This window comes from Aricia agestis, chromosome 3 (assembly GCF_905147365.1).
Source record: "Aricia agestis chromosome 3, ilAriAges1.1, whole genome shotgun sequence".
In the NCBI taxonomy this organism is placed as follows: Eukaryota; Metazoa; Arthropoda; class Insecta; order Lepidoptera; family Lycaenidae; genus Aricia; species Aricia agestis.
Genome location: NC_056408.1, coordinates 12460303 through 12474590, shown reverse-complemented (window position 1 = coordinate 12474590; position 14288 = coordinate 12460303). Strand labels below are relative to the sequence as shown.

General features: G+C 38.2%; 1 protein-coding gene across 5 annotated transcripts in view; it reads left to right on the top strand.

The window, feature by feature from the left end:
- LOC121725421 (AN1-type zinc finger protein 6) overlaps nt 1-14288 on the top strand; it is a 31227-nt gene that overhangs the window by 4515 nt on the left and 12424 nt on the right. For 3 of the 5 annotated variants that reach the window (XM_042112402.1, XM_042112400.1, XM_042112401.1), the window contains exon 3: nt 11570-11882. In XM_042112402.1, coding sequence (XP_041968336.1) covers nt 11784-11882 — 99 coding nt within the window. In that variant the 5' untranslated portion in view covers nt 11570-11783. Of the gene's footprint in view, nt 1-2871; nt 3139-3990; nt 4016-11569; nt 11883-14288 lie in introns of those variants that run through there. The other 2 variants (XM_042112403.1, XM_042112404.1) reach the window with 2 other exon arrangements.

Below are 14288 nucleotides of genomic sequence, written 5' to 3'. Positions count from 1 at the left end.
TGCTATCAGTTGTGCGAGCTGTTTGACGCCAATTTTTTTTAGTGGCTAGTGGCTACTAGCGTCGCAGTGGGAAAAAAATGAAATGCGTTCAATTACCTGACTGATTTCATGTCCGCTATCTTCAACGGGCTATGTTTCAAATCGCTAACTAGTTGGACGTTGAGTGACGATCGTTCAACCGACTTTCGGCCGAGTAATTCAATTGAAGGTGTCATTCAATGAATGCGCTAGTCCAGGGCTTCCCAAACTGTGCGTCTCGAGTCGCGACGCCCCGGGGCGTCGCGACACTGTCCCAGGGGCGTCGCATGTCAATGTCAACACAACCAAATCGAGTGAGCGCCGCGCCGCGCGCATTACGTCAATCAATTCATACATCCCGGGATTCCTGGGCAGTCTAAATCCCCGGTTTCAGAAGCTATGCTCAGAAAAGCAAGCGCCGCCTTCACATTAGCCAGCCTAACTGGCATTAATATCTTTCATAAATATCTCTTTAAATTTTTATGCTGATGGTCATTATTTCCTAATAAATAAATAAATAAAATTTGTTTTATTTCTGAATAAATTTGAATCAAATATTTTCAGAACGTACTACGAACTACATGTTGCCTACCACCGGTCCGGGAACTAACCCGGCGAGAAGAACCGGCGTAAGAAACTCGCACGGGGCCACTTTTTAGTAAAAAAGTGGAAAATTTGTCTTTTTAAAAAATTAAATTTACTGATAAATACTGATAAAATTTACTGATAGATTAATTTATTTAATGTAAATAACTTAATCTATACAATAAGAATACACAATTGTAAGTCGCTTATAATAAATGTAGAAGCAGCCTTGCAAGCAGCCATCCTACTCCCAAGATGTGCTATCGTTTAGGAAATCGTTGACCGTATAAGTAGGCTTTGGCACACAAACGTTCTTTAATTACTTTTTTAAATTTATTAATTGATAGATTTTGAACGTTTTCCGGGATTTTATTGTAAAAGCGTATACATTGGCCTTTAAAAGATTTACTTATTTTGCTAAGTCTGATCACTGGTATTTCCAGCTTGTGCCTATTTCTAGTGTTTCTACCGTGACTATCACTTTTAGTTTTAATTATCCAAAATGTATTGAGAAGCAACAGTAAGGCCCGTATTTTTGGTCAGTACTTAAGATGCGACCCGGTCTCAAGACGCGGTTCGGCTTTGTGATTGGTCCAAATTTTGACAGCCAACCAATCACAGAGCCTGAACCGTGTCTTGAGACCGAGATGCATTTTGAGTACTGACCAAAAATACGGGCCTTAGAATACCAATTTCTAATAAAAATATAATTATCCAAATAGTGTTTATATGATAACCTATGTAGGCTGGTTCTAAAATTAGAAACTATTTTTGGGGTCAGGTCAGCGACAAGAATTTTTTTATAAAAGCTGTGTTACTGAACGAGTGAAACCTCCTTCGTCGGTTACGACATGGGGTGAGATTAGCTCAAAGGGGAATGGTGGGACTACACTTGGTTGAAGGAACCATGCGTTAAGACCAATATCTGCTAGTTTTTAACCGACTTCTAAAAAGGAGGAGGTTATACAAAGTCATCTCCATCCCCAGATGGCTGAATAGCAGCCAGACGGGACCTGCATATGTATGCAGGACTCTGACCTGACCTTAGTCCTTACCAGGCTAATAAAATATTAACTTTTTTAAAGATAAAAAGTTTTCCCTAAGAGAAACGAAAACGTATTGTTTTTCAAGTGAGTATAATAATTTGGCCACCGACGGTACTTAATAATATTATTGGGAGTTTTGCAATAGTTAAAAAGATTATTATTACTTATTAATTATTATTAAAAATATTTTATTGGGTAGATTTGAAATTAATAAAAATAGTAAAAGCTTATGGTCGGGGCAGCGGGCTGGTGCGGGCCGGTGCGGGCGGCGCGTGGCGAGGTCAGCGCCCGGGCCCAAGACTAATTTGGGGGAGATCGCCGACTCACCGCGCGACGACGCGGCTTTGTCTGCGTCCGTCGCACCCGCACCGATCGCTTTATCTCTATTTACATTCGCATCTTTCTACGTTACTTCTGTTCGCTGATAATGTTTTTATGTGCTCGCAGTTTGTTGTGCCAATTTACCAAGAAATGGCCGTTTCACGCAGTAGACCAAATGGTTACGTAGTGACGGCACTATGACTGGAGAGTACCACTCTTACCGTTTTTCGTCTTGTTCCTGTTAAACTGCATGAATCATCGATCATCGTGAACTCTGAACGTGATTCATAATTCATATACGGTTATCCCATAACTTGTCATAGGAGTGTCGTCAGCCTGTCGAATCTTATTCTATTTCATATTTAATTATTGAATAGGTATACAACAACTATCAACTATGTTATTTTGAGGGCTGAGACGTAAATTATTGCTAATTAGAGATTTACCTTACTTGTAAATGTATGGTACTGTCGACTGGAGGTCTTCATTTTGTCGTAGCGCACCTTACCTAGCAGTGTTGCCAGGTAAGATCAGGGGATTTCGACCAAGATAGGGGCAAAATAGAGGCAAAATATCGGGATTTCCCGCTAGATTTAGGGGGTTTTCAACCAAGATAGGGGCAAAATAGGGTATTTCTGGGGGGAAATCAAATAAGTTCAGGGGAAAGTCGCCAAGACCATCTGGCAACACTGTTTCCTAGGTGACTTTATTAGTTTTCGATAAGAGAACGCCATAGCCCATAATGTTTATCTGCAGAGGGAATTGTTTGTGTTGTCGACTGTCGAGTGCGTGCGAGTGTGAAATGACGCGAATAGCGGCTGAGTGTGCGGTGGCGGGCGCGGGGCGGTATGACCGCTGCTCGTTCCGTTGCCTCGCGCGGCGCGCCCTCGCCGCTCGCCAGCGCTATGGCGCTAGCACTCGGGTGACTCGGGCCTCAGTTTGTGAAATCACGCCGCGAGCGTCGGAGCTGCCGCCACGAGGCCGACCTTCGCTATTGATAAGTTTCAAATACGAGGTGCAACTAATGCGTATTATCTTTGTTCGATAAATGTGCCGATTAGTGCTACGGCCCCGAGTGAAATTTGTGTGAATTCGTGTAGTGTGGCAATCGTGAAACGTGTGATGATGTTATTTCCTAGTGGCCATGGAATTATGTACATATTTGAAGGTAATTCGTAATCTGCGATTCGAGTAGTTTTTGTGCATGTGTTTGGAATCGACGAGTAGTCCTCGCGTTAACTAGACGAGGTTGTTTGAAGGCCGGCTCCGACCTTGATGCCAGAAGGTCAATGTCCTGTCTGTTCGGCTTTCGTGCAATAAGTATTGCTCATTATTTTCGCTAAAGAAAATATTAGAGTCGTTTATTTGTTTAAGTCTAGTTTAGGAGCCTTTTCTAATATAACCTACGTAATATTATGTATAATGAAATCTTGTGCAAGATTTAAACGTTTTTACTCCGATTCGTACGTAGCGAATAGCGATAAATGTTTGTGATTGCACTAAATATCTCATTAACTTTGTTCAGTTAAATTGTTATTTCAAAACTTCATGCCTATTTTTGGCACGATAAATGTTTCGTTCTCTATCGCTATACACACAGATATTATCAAACCGAACAAAATGTTCGTTATCATCCCACCGCTTACATCAGACTAGAATTGTGAAATTCCCTATATCGCTACATTTCATAATTAATTCACTCTCGTTTTGTTTCAAAAGCGACGTTTCTAAATCAATTTATCGCCGACAACGAAAGAGAGAGCGATAAATGAGTTCGGCGTAGTTTAGAGTTTAGAGCTGCGTGCGCGCAATCAGCTGACACGGGCGCCGCCATCTTGCGTCGTGTTCTTTTGTTGGGGAGTCCGCGTCATTGTGCGCGACGGTGACGCAGTTCACCCTCAAACTGTATGTCATTGTACTTTATCTGGCGACTGGCGAGCATTGAGCAGCGAGCACCCCGGCTGCGGCCTGCGGGCTTTGTTTGCAAACCTGTTGATGACCTCAACTGCACTAGCCGCTGTAGCTAACTACGCGGAAGCTTCACCGTAAGACCCTGGCTCGTCTATTTTTGGTATACGCGATGTTTCCGCTCCGACCTATTTTTTTTTATAACTTTCAATTTGCCCCAGTTGAGTAGTAAAGATATGCCTTTATATTTTTATTGTCTATCATTATTCATATTTTATACCTTTAGGAAATCAGAACATACGTTAAAAATTTTAAATAGGCATTTTAATTACATTCAAAAACTGCAATAAATTGTTTGGGAGTTGGGACATCAATTTTCCGAATGGAGGATCGTCTTTTAAACTTCGTATCTTCTGTGTAAATTCTGCTGGTTAGAATTATTGTGTTAATTAATAACCTAAGTATTTTTTCGCCTAATATTGTCGCATAAGAAAATTTAACTAAAAATAATATAATTTTACGCGTTTTTTCACTTTTTTCCCAAATATCAGTATTTTGTAAAAGTAGAGTAATTAATACTTGTTAGTTGTTAAGTACTTGTTAATCAATAATCATACTTTAACGAAATTGTCGGCGTGCGATTGGTCCAGTTACCAGTACCATAGCAGGGGGTTTCTTTCCACTGCATTACTTTTTTCCGGATACCGTTATTGTTACCGTTGCTGAAGTGGTCTGACCTGTATCGGCTAAGACGAACTGCTTTAAATTAAATCAATGGAGTAAAAGTCGTAAATGAACCTACATATTATTATGACCAATATTCTGGAAATAACTTACCTTTTAACATGACATATTTCTTTGTTCAGATAAGTATGTAATTAAAATTCGATTATTTCATGGTCATAATTTAAACGTTAAAATATTTATGCACAATAAATCCAAATTAACTTGTATTAACATTTTTAATATGAACCATAAATCATAATATGAAGTCTTGCGATTCTAGCCTGCGGGCTGCTGCCTAGACAAAGCTAGTTAGACTTGAGAGTAATTGAGAGTATGGTATCTTCACGTCTATCATAATGGTAGTGTTTGAGTCTTCACATGCTAGTAGCAATGAAAACAATAATTGCTACACCGTGTTTGGTATTGATCATAATAGGGATGGGGGAAGATTAGCGAATTTTCTTAATAAAATAAAGAAATAACGATAAAAAATAAGTATTCCAAAATTTCAGCTTGATAGCTTTTGTATTTTTTTTTGATATGCTCCTTCAAAGTTGGATATTCAAGACGTTTTTTTTTTTCAATTAAATTTCTTAATATTTGTATACCAATTACCATTCAATAACTTACGTAATTTAAAACAACTTTTGTTATGAAACCACTTTCATAAACGCAGTAATTAATATATGTATGTATATTGTGTGTATGTATTATAATAGGCATGATGACTATTTTTTTTTCTTACCGGTAATTGAAAAACACTTAAAAAATAGAAACATCGTTGAAAGAATGATTCTGATAGCTTAAAAATTCACCAAGATATGACAATTCAAATATCTCATAAAAAAGACCTGTCCGAAACGCTCCATACAAAGTGCTACGAAAGTATGACGTCAGTCTTTCGTAGTTTGTACGCATCGGGAGACAACTTTGTTCGACAGGTATATTAAATATTGCGTTTATGAAAGTGGTTTCATAACAAAAGTTGCTTTGAATTGCATAAGTTATCGCATTGTAAACAAATATTAAGAAATTAAATTGAAAAAAAAATCGACTTGAATATCCAACTTTGAAGGCGCATAACAAAAAAAAAAACCAATGGCTATCAAGCTGAAATTTTGGGAACACTTATTTTTTACCGTGATTTCTTTATTTTATTAACAAAATTCGCTAATCTTTGACCTTGTCATCATCCCTATTATGTATACCGAACAAAGTACTTCCGCGATGCCTAATAAGTAATAAGCAACTCTAAGGTGACGTCATAATCGAGTAGCATTTTGTATGGAGCATTTCGGGCAGGTCTATTTTATGAGATGTTTGGATTGACACTATGGATAAAAAAAAAAATTATTTCCATATAACAACATTTTACAACTACCAACAGTTCTGGCCCCCACGCTAGGCGAAGCCTGTCCTGTGGGGGAGGTTATATATGTTACGCTCAAAGACCGAAAACGCTCAATGAGCGAAAAAATGGCTCACAACGCGTTGTGGTCATAGTGAAACAGCCACGACGCGAAATTCGCATCGTGGCCCTAGTGAAAACGGCCACGACGCGTTCTGGTAATCACAGAAATACCACATAGCGAAATTCGTGTCGTGGCTGACGTGCTATTCGACCACAACGCGTTGTGGTAATCGAGAAAAGCCATGACGCGTTCAGTAGCTCTACCATGAGTTTAAAGCTATAGTATTTTTCGATACTCGATACCGAGTCGGTATCGAGTATAGAAAAATACTATAGCTAAAAATTTACGTAGTCGGTATTACCGACTACGTAAATTTTTAGTATGGCAAATATTACAGCGCCACTAGCGGTCACTTGGAAAACTAAAATTGCCATACTAAATTATTTACGTAGTCGGTATCGAGTATCGATAAATACTATAGCTTTAAACTCATGGTACAGCTACTGAGCATTTAAAAACAGCCACGACGCGAATCCGTGTTGTGGCCCTAATGAAAACGGCCACGACGCGTTCTCAAACCAGGCTAGTTACTCAGGAGTAATTTGATAGCGCCCAAGCGTGAGGTTATACGTGGGAGAGCCATGCTTCGGCACGAATGGGCCGGCTCGACCGGAGAAATACCACGTTCTCACAAAAAACCGGCGTGAAACCCCATTTCCCTCTTAAAAGGCCGGCAAAGCACTTGCAGCTCTTCTGATGCTGCGAGTGTCCATGGGCGACGGATGTTGCTTTCCATCAGGTGACCCGTTTGCTCGTTTGCCCCCTTATTTCATTAAAAAAAAACTTGGGCACTATAAAATTACTCCTGCGTAACACGGCCTGGTTTCAGAACGCGTCGTGGCCGTTTTCATTAGGGCCACAACATGAATTCGCGTCGTGGCTGTTTTTAAATGCTCAGAACGCGTCATGGTTTTACTCGATTACCACAACGCGTTGTGGTCGAATAGCACATCAGGCACGACACGAATTTCGCTTTGTGGTATTTCTGTGATTACCACAACGCGTCGTGGCCGTTTTCACTATTACCACAACGCGTCGTGAGCCATTTTTTCGCTCACTGAGCGTTTTCGGTCTTTGAGCGTAACATATACACATTTACCGATGCACAAGGATACATTGTTGCGTATTACAACATTACAATGTACCTAAGACATGAACTTTTATATTATTACAAATTTATGTTAACAGGGTAATTTAATCTAGAGTTAAGTGCATGCAAGAACAAACACTACAATCTCAACTTTATTATTTAGATAATTGTCAGTAACAAGTTTTCTGTTTCATTATACGGTAAATTTAGTAGATTTTCAAATAATATAAGTTTGGTTTCTTTAAGAGAATTGTACTGAAATTTATATCGATTAACTAGTTTATTATACAGATATGGAGAAAGAAAATTGGAGAAACGACGTGCAAATGTAGTTTTAGTGGTAGTGATTGGGATTTTAAAGATTCTTTCATCGAGCAAGTTCTTATAGTTGCTGGAGTTCAACACTTTCTTGTGCATGGCAACTACTGATCTCTGTAGAAACAATTTCCTTACACTGAGGACCTTGGCTTCCTTATATAGAACTGCGGTAGGGTATCGAAAGGACTTGAAAAATGCAGTTTTTAATACTGATCTCTGTGCCCTTTCTAGCTTAATAAGGACTGTTTGGGAAGCACTACCCCATGCCAGGATGCAGTAATTAAGTATGGACTGACATAGTACCAGATACACAATTTTCATAGTTTTTGCATCCATTGATTTACGTAGATTTCTCATAACATTAATTAATTTCCTTACACGGGAAGTAGTTACAGAGATGTGATCTTTAAAATTGAGTTTTTCGTCGAGGACTACGCCAAGGTATTTTAGGGAGGATCTTGTGATTTGCTTACATTTACATAATGGATTTGGATTTTGGAGGTCGTATGTATGTATTTTAATATGACTAAAATTTAATGGGGCTGAGGCAGCTGTTTTATGGAAACACAGAAACTTCGTTTTGACTGTGTTAAGAGTAAGCAGATTAGAACTAAGCCATTGGGAGATACGGATCATACCAGTTTCTACTCTTTGGTGCAAATAACTCCAGGATGTTTCATGAAAAATTATTGCCGTATCATCGGCATAGCACAAGATATCAGCATTAGGTATTTTAAGCAAAGGTAAATCATTGATATATAGAAGAAATAGTGTTGGCCCAAGAATGCTGCCCTGGGGAACGCCGAAGGATATTGGCCTCTTATGTTTTTTTTAATAAACAATTAAATATGCATTTCACTAGATTAAATAAATGAAGAAATCCATTTATTGCTGTATATTTTGTATTAAATTATATTTTACATTTAGTCACACAACGGAGTCTGTTTCGTCGAAAATTCGATTTTGTTTCAATAATATCAGAATAATATAACGTTCTCGGCGTTTTGTTTTAACTTATTCCATTAGTTCAATATTTTTTCTTGTATATAACATTCATATAAAGGTAAATAAAAAAACGTGTACCCTTGCAAAAATATGTCTACATACAAATATTTTTGCAAGGGTACACGTTTTTTTTTTTAAAATGCCCACAAACAGTGAGCACCGTACTGCGATACTTTTAAAAACAGGTGCTATGTATCCAAGCATTTTTTGCGGGTGTCGCATTTTGACGGGCGCAGGTAGTTATCGGAGGTAGATACGGATCGGGACTCGGGGGGTCAGATGATCCGAAATGGCATTAGTATTAACTATAAGCGTAGGTTAGCGCAGCAAAGCGGGTCGTGCTCGAATTGCGTAGCGAGCAGTCGGCAAGTAGGTCACCGGGGCGCGCACACAGCGATGCGGTCCGTGTGCCGAGTGTTGACACCCACACAAACACACACCCGTAATAGATAGATCTTCTTTTTACCGACTTCCAAAAACTGAACCAATCAATTCGATTGTATCTCTATTACTAAACGGAAATTTCTATTATGCCACTTTCACACGTTTTAGCTGATTCAATGTTGCTCGTACTGCGGCTCCAACTTACCAGAACTTGGTACTACTAATATATTCTGTTCCAGAACGCAGATTAGTCATTACAAAACCATTACTGCTGTTATAAAATTTTTTTTACTAATTTATTACGTTGCACCTTGACCCGCTTATTTCGCACTCATGTTGCTAACAGAGCCTTTTCTTGTAGTATGAAGTAGCACTGTCGTGTTGAACGCATAGTGAATAAAACCCGATGGTTGCTTGTGCTTCAGTTTCGTTAAAGTACTAAAATTCAACAAGGGACACTATAAAGTCTGAATGCTTCTCTACATAGTTATTGCAACTGCTCGTCAAAAAATATTTTCTTTAGCTCTGTTGCATAAATAATGATGAAAATATTATTTTCATGTCGAAAGACACGTAGCACGATATGTGCAGTGCGAGTTAAAAATGTGACACGATTCATCAACACAAATAAATCACTCCTAAATCGCATGAAACATTCTTAAGAGGATTCCACACCGCCATTTTTTCCATACAAACGTTGTCCCCTGTTTCCTCCCTGGATAATGCTAGTAGAGTTATAATTTTTTTCCTGAATATCTACGGCCACTAATACAATGTCCCTATGTTTTCTTTTTTTTCATAATTTAATTATTAAATAAGATATGAACGTTCAAAAACCCAAAAAAATGGCCAGATTTTCCACTGTGTTCAAACGTCCAGAAAACAGATTTGGATAGATTATACAAAAAAAGCAAAACATAGGAACACAGCTCAAGCCTTTTTTTAATCTTTAATGAAAAAAGTACTTAAATCGGTTAAGTTTTGGAGAAGGAATCAGGGGACAACGAATCGTTGATTTTCTGGATTTTCTGCAGTTGTCTCTATCGCGTTCTGCGGTATAGGCTTGAGGTAAGGGAGACAGCTATAGATATTACACGTACTTTTTTTTCATTTCTCTAGCCGCTGTGGTATCCTCTTAAGTTATAAAATCCAAGCTATGAAGTAAGTTGAATGTTCCTTGAGACTTGAGTCTTGACAGAGCGTCTGGAAAGCGTATTATAGCGTATTAGAGCTTAAATGTGTGGGACTTTGACCCACCACAGTCCACAATTAGCGCGGTACAGTCGGACAACATTTAAAATATTAACGTTCTGGATTTCATTCTTATAAGAATATCTCACAAGTATAATACTTCTACCTCGTGCAGATATTGTTCCTATTCAATACAGCATTTTGCTGCAGTTTACCAACACAAGTTACATTGTGAGCCTTTGTTATCAGCGTCAGCTCGTTCTAGCTTCCTGTAATGTATGCCCAAATACGTTCTCGAGGAAGTATGGTGTTTCCACTTTCCGCAAGGCTCACGACGTAAATGGTGTTATTTATCTGTCGCAAGTCGCAACTGTACGCTTTTAAGGCCGCCTCAAGAATATTATGTGACTTTCGTTTTTATCAGTCGGTTAAATGCTTATGACTTATGAGGCGATGACGTGCCCGAACACGTGGTGCATGTGTGTGCGGTGTGGGCTGCGCAGGCGCCGCGCGTTGCACGGTGCACCGGTGCCGCGGTGCACCCCCATGGTGTGTGCTCCCGGTCGATGACTTACTGCTTACCCAATGCGGAGATACTGGAACCGTCACACTATCTACACACTCTGTAAAAACTATAAAGCACTGCTATTGTTTTCCTTATCACGCGTCATAAGCTGATGCTCTATTCCCAATTTGCTTTTACTTTGCTGTAGCTAGTGTTGATTTTTAAGTAATTTTAAGAAATCATGATTCAACCGAAATACTAAAGGTATTTAGCACACAAAATAGAATGAGTCATTAGTTTCTCATTTAAAAATAAGTTTAAACGTGTAAAAAACAAAGAAAGACGTGGAACAAAGTAAACAGTAGCCATCGTAAACATTTTAACCTAAATTATAAAGTTTTTCTTTTTAATTGCTTATTCTTATTTTTGAATAAGTTCTTGCAATACATAATAATAATATTATTATCTAGGTTAGTCACACAAATGGGTGCAGTTCTGCCATTTTTGCGGTATCTGTTGACCACAGTTTCAAATTTAGTTACAGTTTTATCAGTGAAAATATACTTGTAGGCTATATTTTCCATTTTATCAGTTCTGGGTTTCCCACGTCACGTCTTTGATGAAACTCCTGGGTATTTTTTGTGCTTGTTATTTTGAACCAATAAACAATAACCTTTAATAATAATTTGTTAGCAATATACAATAATTACACATTACTCATTAGGGAAACTTAAATAATACTATTATAGTTTCGATATTTTGATATGTTTTATATTATAATTAAGCTTTACAGTGCTAAATAATAAATGTCAATTTGTATGCTATTAGCACTGTCTTATTATCTCGTTAACTAATTAAGTAATCGTCCGTTAACACAATGTAAACTAGTCTGTAGTCTGTCCATATACGCATTACGCAGTAATGGTGTAACTACTGGCAAGTCTGCTGACTGCTGTGTCATGTCTGGCGCGATATAAACGTGTGGTTGTTTTTGTTCCAGGGCCCCCTGCGATCCTGACACCGAACTAAGTAGCAGTTCGTCGGCTAGGTAGCCACTTCCACGTTTCCACGGATACGACTACTTCTAAATTATCACGTCTGAGTGCGTCGTAACTGTGATTGTTGTGAAACTCAGTGTTAAAAACAAGTGCAATATACTGATAGTGCAATCGTTCTGTTGACTTTGACTCGTTGTTGAATAAAGTGAATATAAAATGGAGCGAGAATCGAACCCCATGGAGGCCTTGTGCCGTTCGGGATGTGGATTTTACGGAAATCCATCCACGGATGGACTTTGTTCAGTTTGTTTTAAGGTGAGTCATTCGAAGTAACTTCAGAGTGCAGTGTTCAATTCTTGTAATCACGAACAAAGATCTTTGTCGTGTGACATTTTGTGAGATGTAATTAATGTGCCTTTATGCCGAATGAGATTAACATTTTCAACTGTTATTAATTATTATATTATAGTTGGTGATAATGTTTTTAAATGAAACCATTATGGTAATAAAACCGGTCAAGTTCGGCCACACGTCATAGAGGTAGAATTATAGGGCTCAGTAGTCGACCATTATGGCGTTTCGAAATAGGGGCGTAGACAGTAAACACACAAAAGTTTGAGAGTTGTATTATAGACTTACCGAAAATGACATAAGTATTTTTACTTATTGAGTCCGGGTGCCATCGCAATTCTCATACAAACGTGTCCATGGCGTGATGGACCACAGTTAATTAAAATTCATAATATTATTTCAATTATCCTTGGTGCGAAAAATCTAAATAATAAAATAACAAAAAAGGATATGGACGAACAGTCCATAGACGGCCACAATTTTATAATTAAAAAAAAAACATTCATTGCAAACTTTTTCCATACCAAAAAATATGAATGACAAGCTGTTGCCCGCGACTTCGTCCGCGTCAGCAAAATGTGATAAGAAAGATAATAAAAACCCCTTTTAAATATTCCTTTATAGAAAAAGTGAATATATATCCTCCTCCTTTTCGGAAGTCGGTTAAAAAGTAGCCTAAGTTATTCCTTACTACATCAGCTATGTGCCTAAAAAAAGTCCCGTCAAAATCGCTCCAGCCATTTCAGAGATTAGCCGGAACAAACAGAACAGACAGACATATAGACAAAAATTGTAAAAAAATGTTGTTTCGGTGTCTGTACCCTATATACATTCATATGCATTTAGTAAAAAACGGTTCTTTCAATATTACAAACAGACACTCCAATTTTATTTTAAATATGTATAGATTACAATTTAGTACGGAAATAATTGTAATCGTTCATATTTTTGGTATATTTAAAAGTTTCGGCATCCGGCCAAAAATCTCTTCCTTTGTACTATAATTCTCAGACATACACATAAAAAATCCGAGGGCTTCGATACTTTTTTATACGATTAAAACTTCTAATAATATGTCTTACAATATTATTAGAAGTTTTATTTTTTTTTATTTATGAAATGGGTCTGAAAAAGTAATTGCCGTATTTTTTGGTGGTTTGAAATATTGTATTTTACAAAACGAGCAATCAAAGCGACGCAGCCATAGGCGTACCGAGAGGAGGGCAGGGGGGGGGGGGGGGGCAGCCCCCCCCTCTGGATCATGTTGACGTCCCTACTTAAAGTATCTTATCTAGTACTTTCATAGAAAACTTATAAAATATAACATAATATGAGCGATTCTTTCACAGAAGACGTAATAAATCGATTCGCCGAAGATCCTCGAAAATTACTTTTAAAATAGACCATGTAGTACCTAACTGGTTAAAGAAATATATATAAAAATATGTATTAATTTTTTATTCTTTATACATATACTAGTTGTCCCGGCAAACGTTGTTTTGCTTTATAAAGTATTTCGCCCATATTATTATTTTATTGAAGTGACTAAATATGGCACCATGGCAACGACCATCGTGGCTATCCCGTCGCACAAACAATGTTCGCCGTCTGTCTCGAGTATGTATAATTATAGGGGTTGGTGATAAAAAGTCAAAATTTAGGGTTGTATGTATTTTTAATGCCTCATTATAAAAAAATAAAAACAAAAAATTTCGTCCAAAAATTAAAAAAAAAAATTTAAGGGTGAACAACCCTTATTACTTAGGGGTATAAAAAATAGATGTTGGCCGATTCTCAGACCTACTCAATATGCTCACAAAATTTCATGAGAATCGGTCAAGCCGTTTCGGAGGAGTACGAAAACGAACGTTTATACGTTCGAGAGCCATGCTTCGGCACGAATGGGCCGGCTCGACCGGAGAAATACCACGTTCGCACAGAAAACCGGCGTGAAACAGCGCTTACGCTGTATTTCGCCGAGCGAGTGAGTTTACCGGAGGCCCAATCCCCTACCCTATTCCCTTCCCTACTCTCCCCTATTACCCTATTCCCTCTTAAAAGGCCGGCAACGCACCTGCAGCTCTTCTGATGCTGCGAGTGTCCATGGGCGACGGAAGTTGCTTTCCATCAGGTGACCCGTTTGCTCGTTTGCCCCCTTATTTGATAAAAAAAAGAACATTGTGACATGAGAATTTTATTTATAAGATCAATTATTATACAAAGCAGGCAAATGATTAAATATTTTTTTATTATTATTTACTTGCTTAACCTTAACGATAATCGCGAAGACTATGCAATTTTGTCGCGTTCGCGATTCACTTTCACTTTTGTTGAGTTTCAGAACGCGATATTAGGTCCTCCAACGCGCAC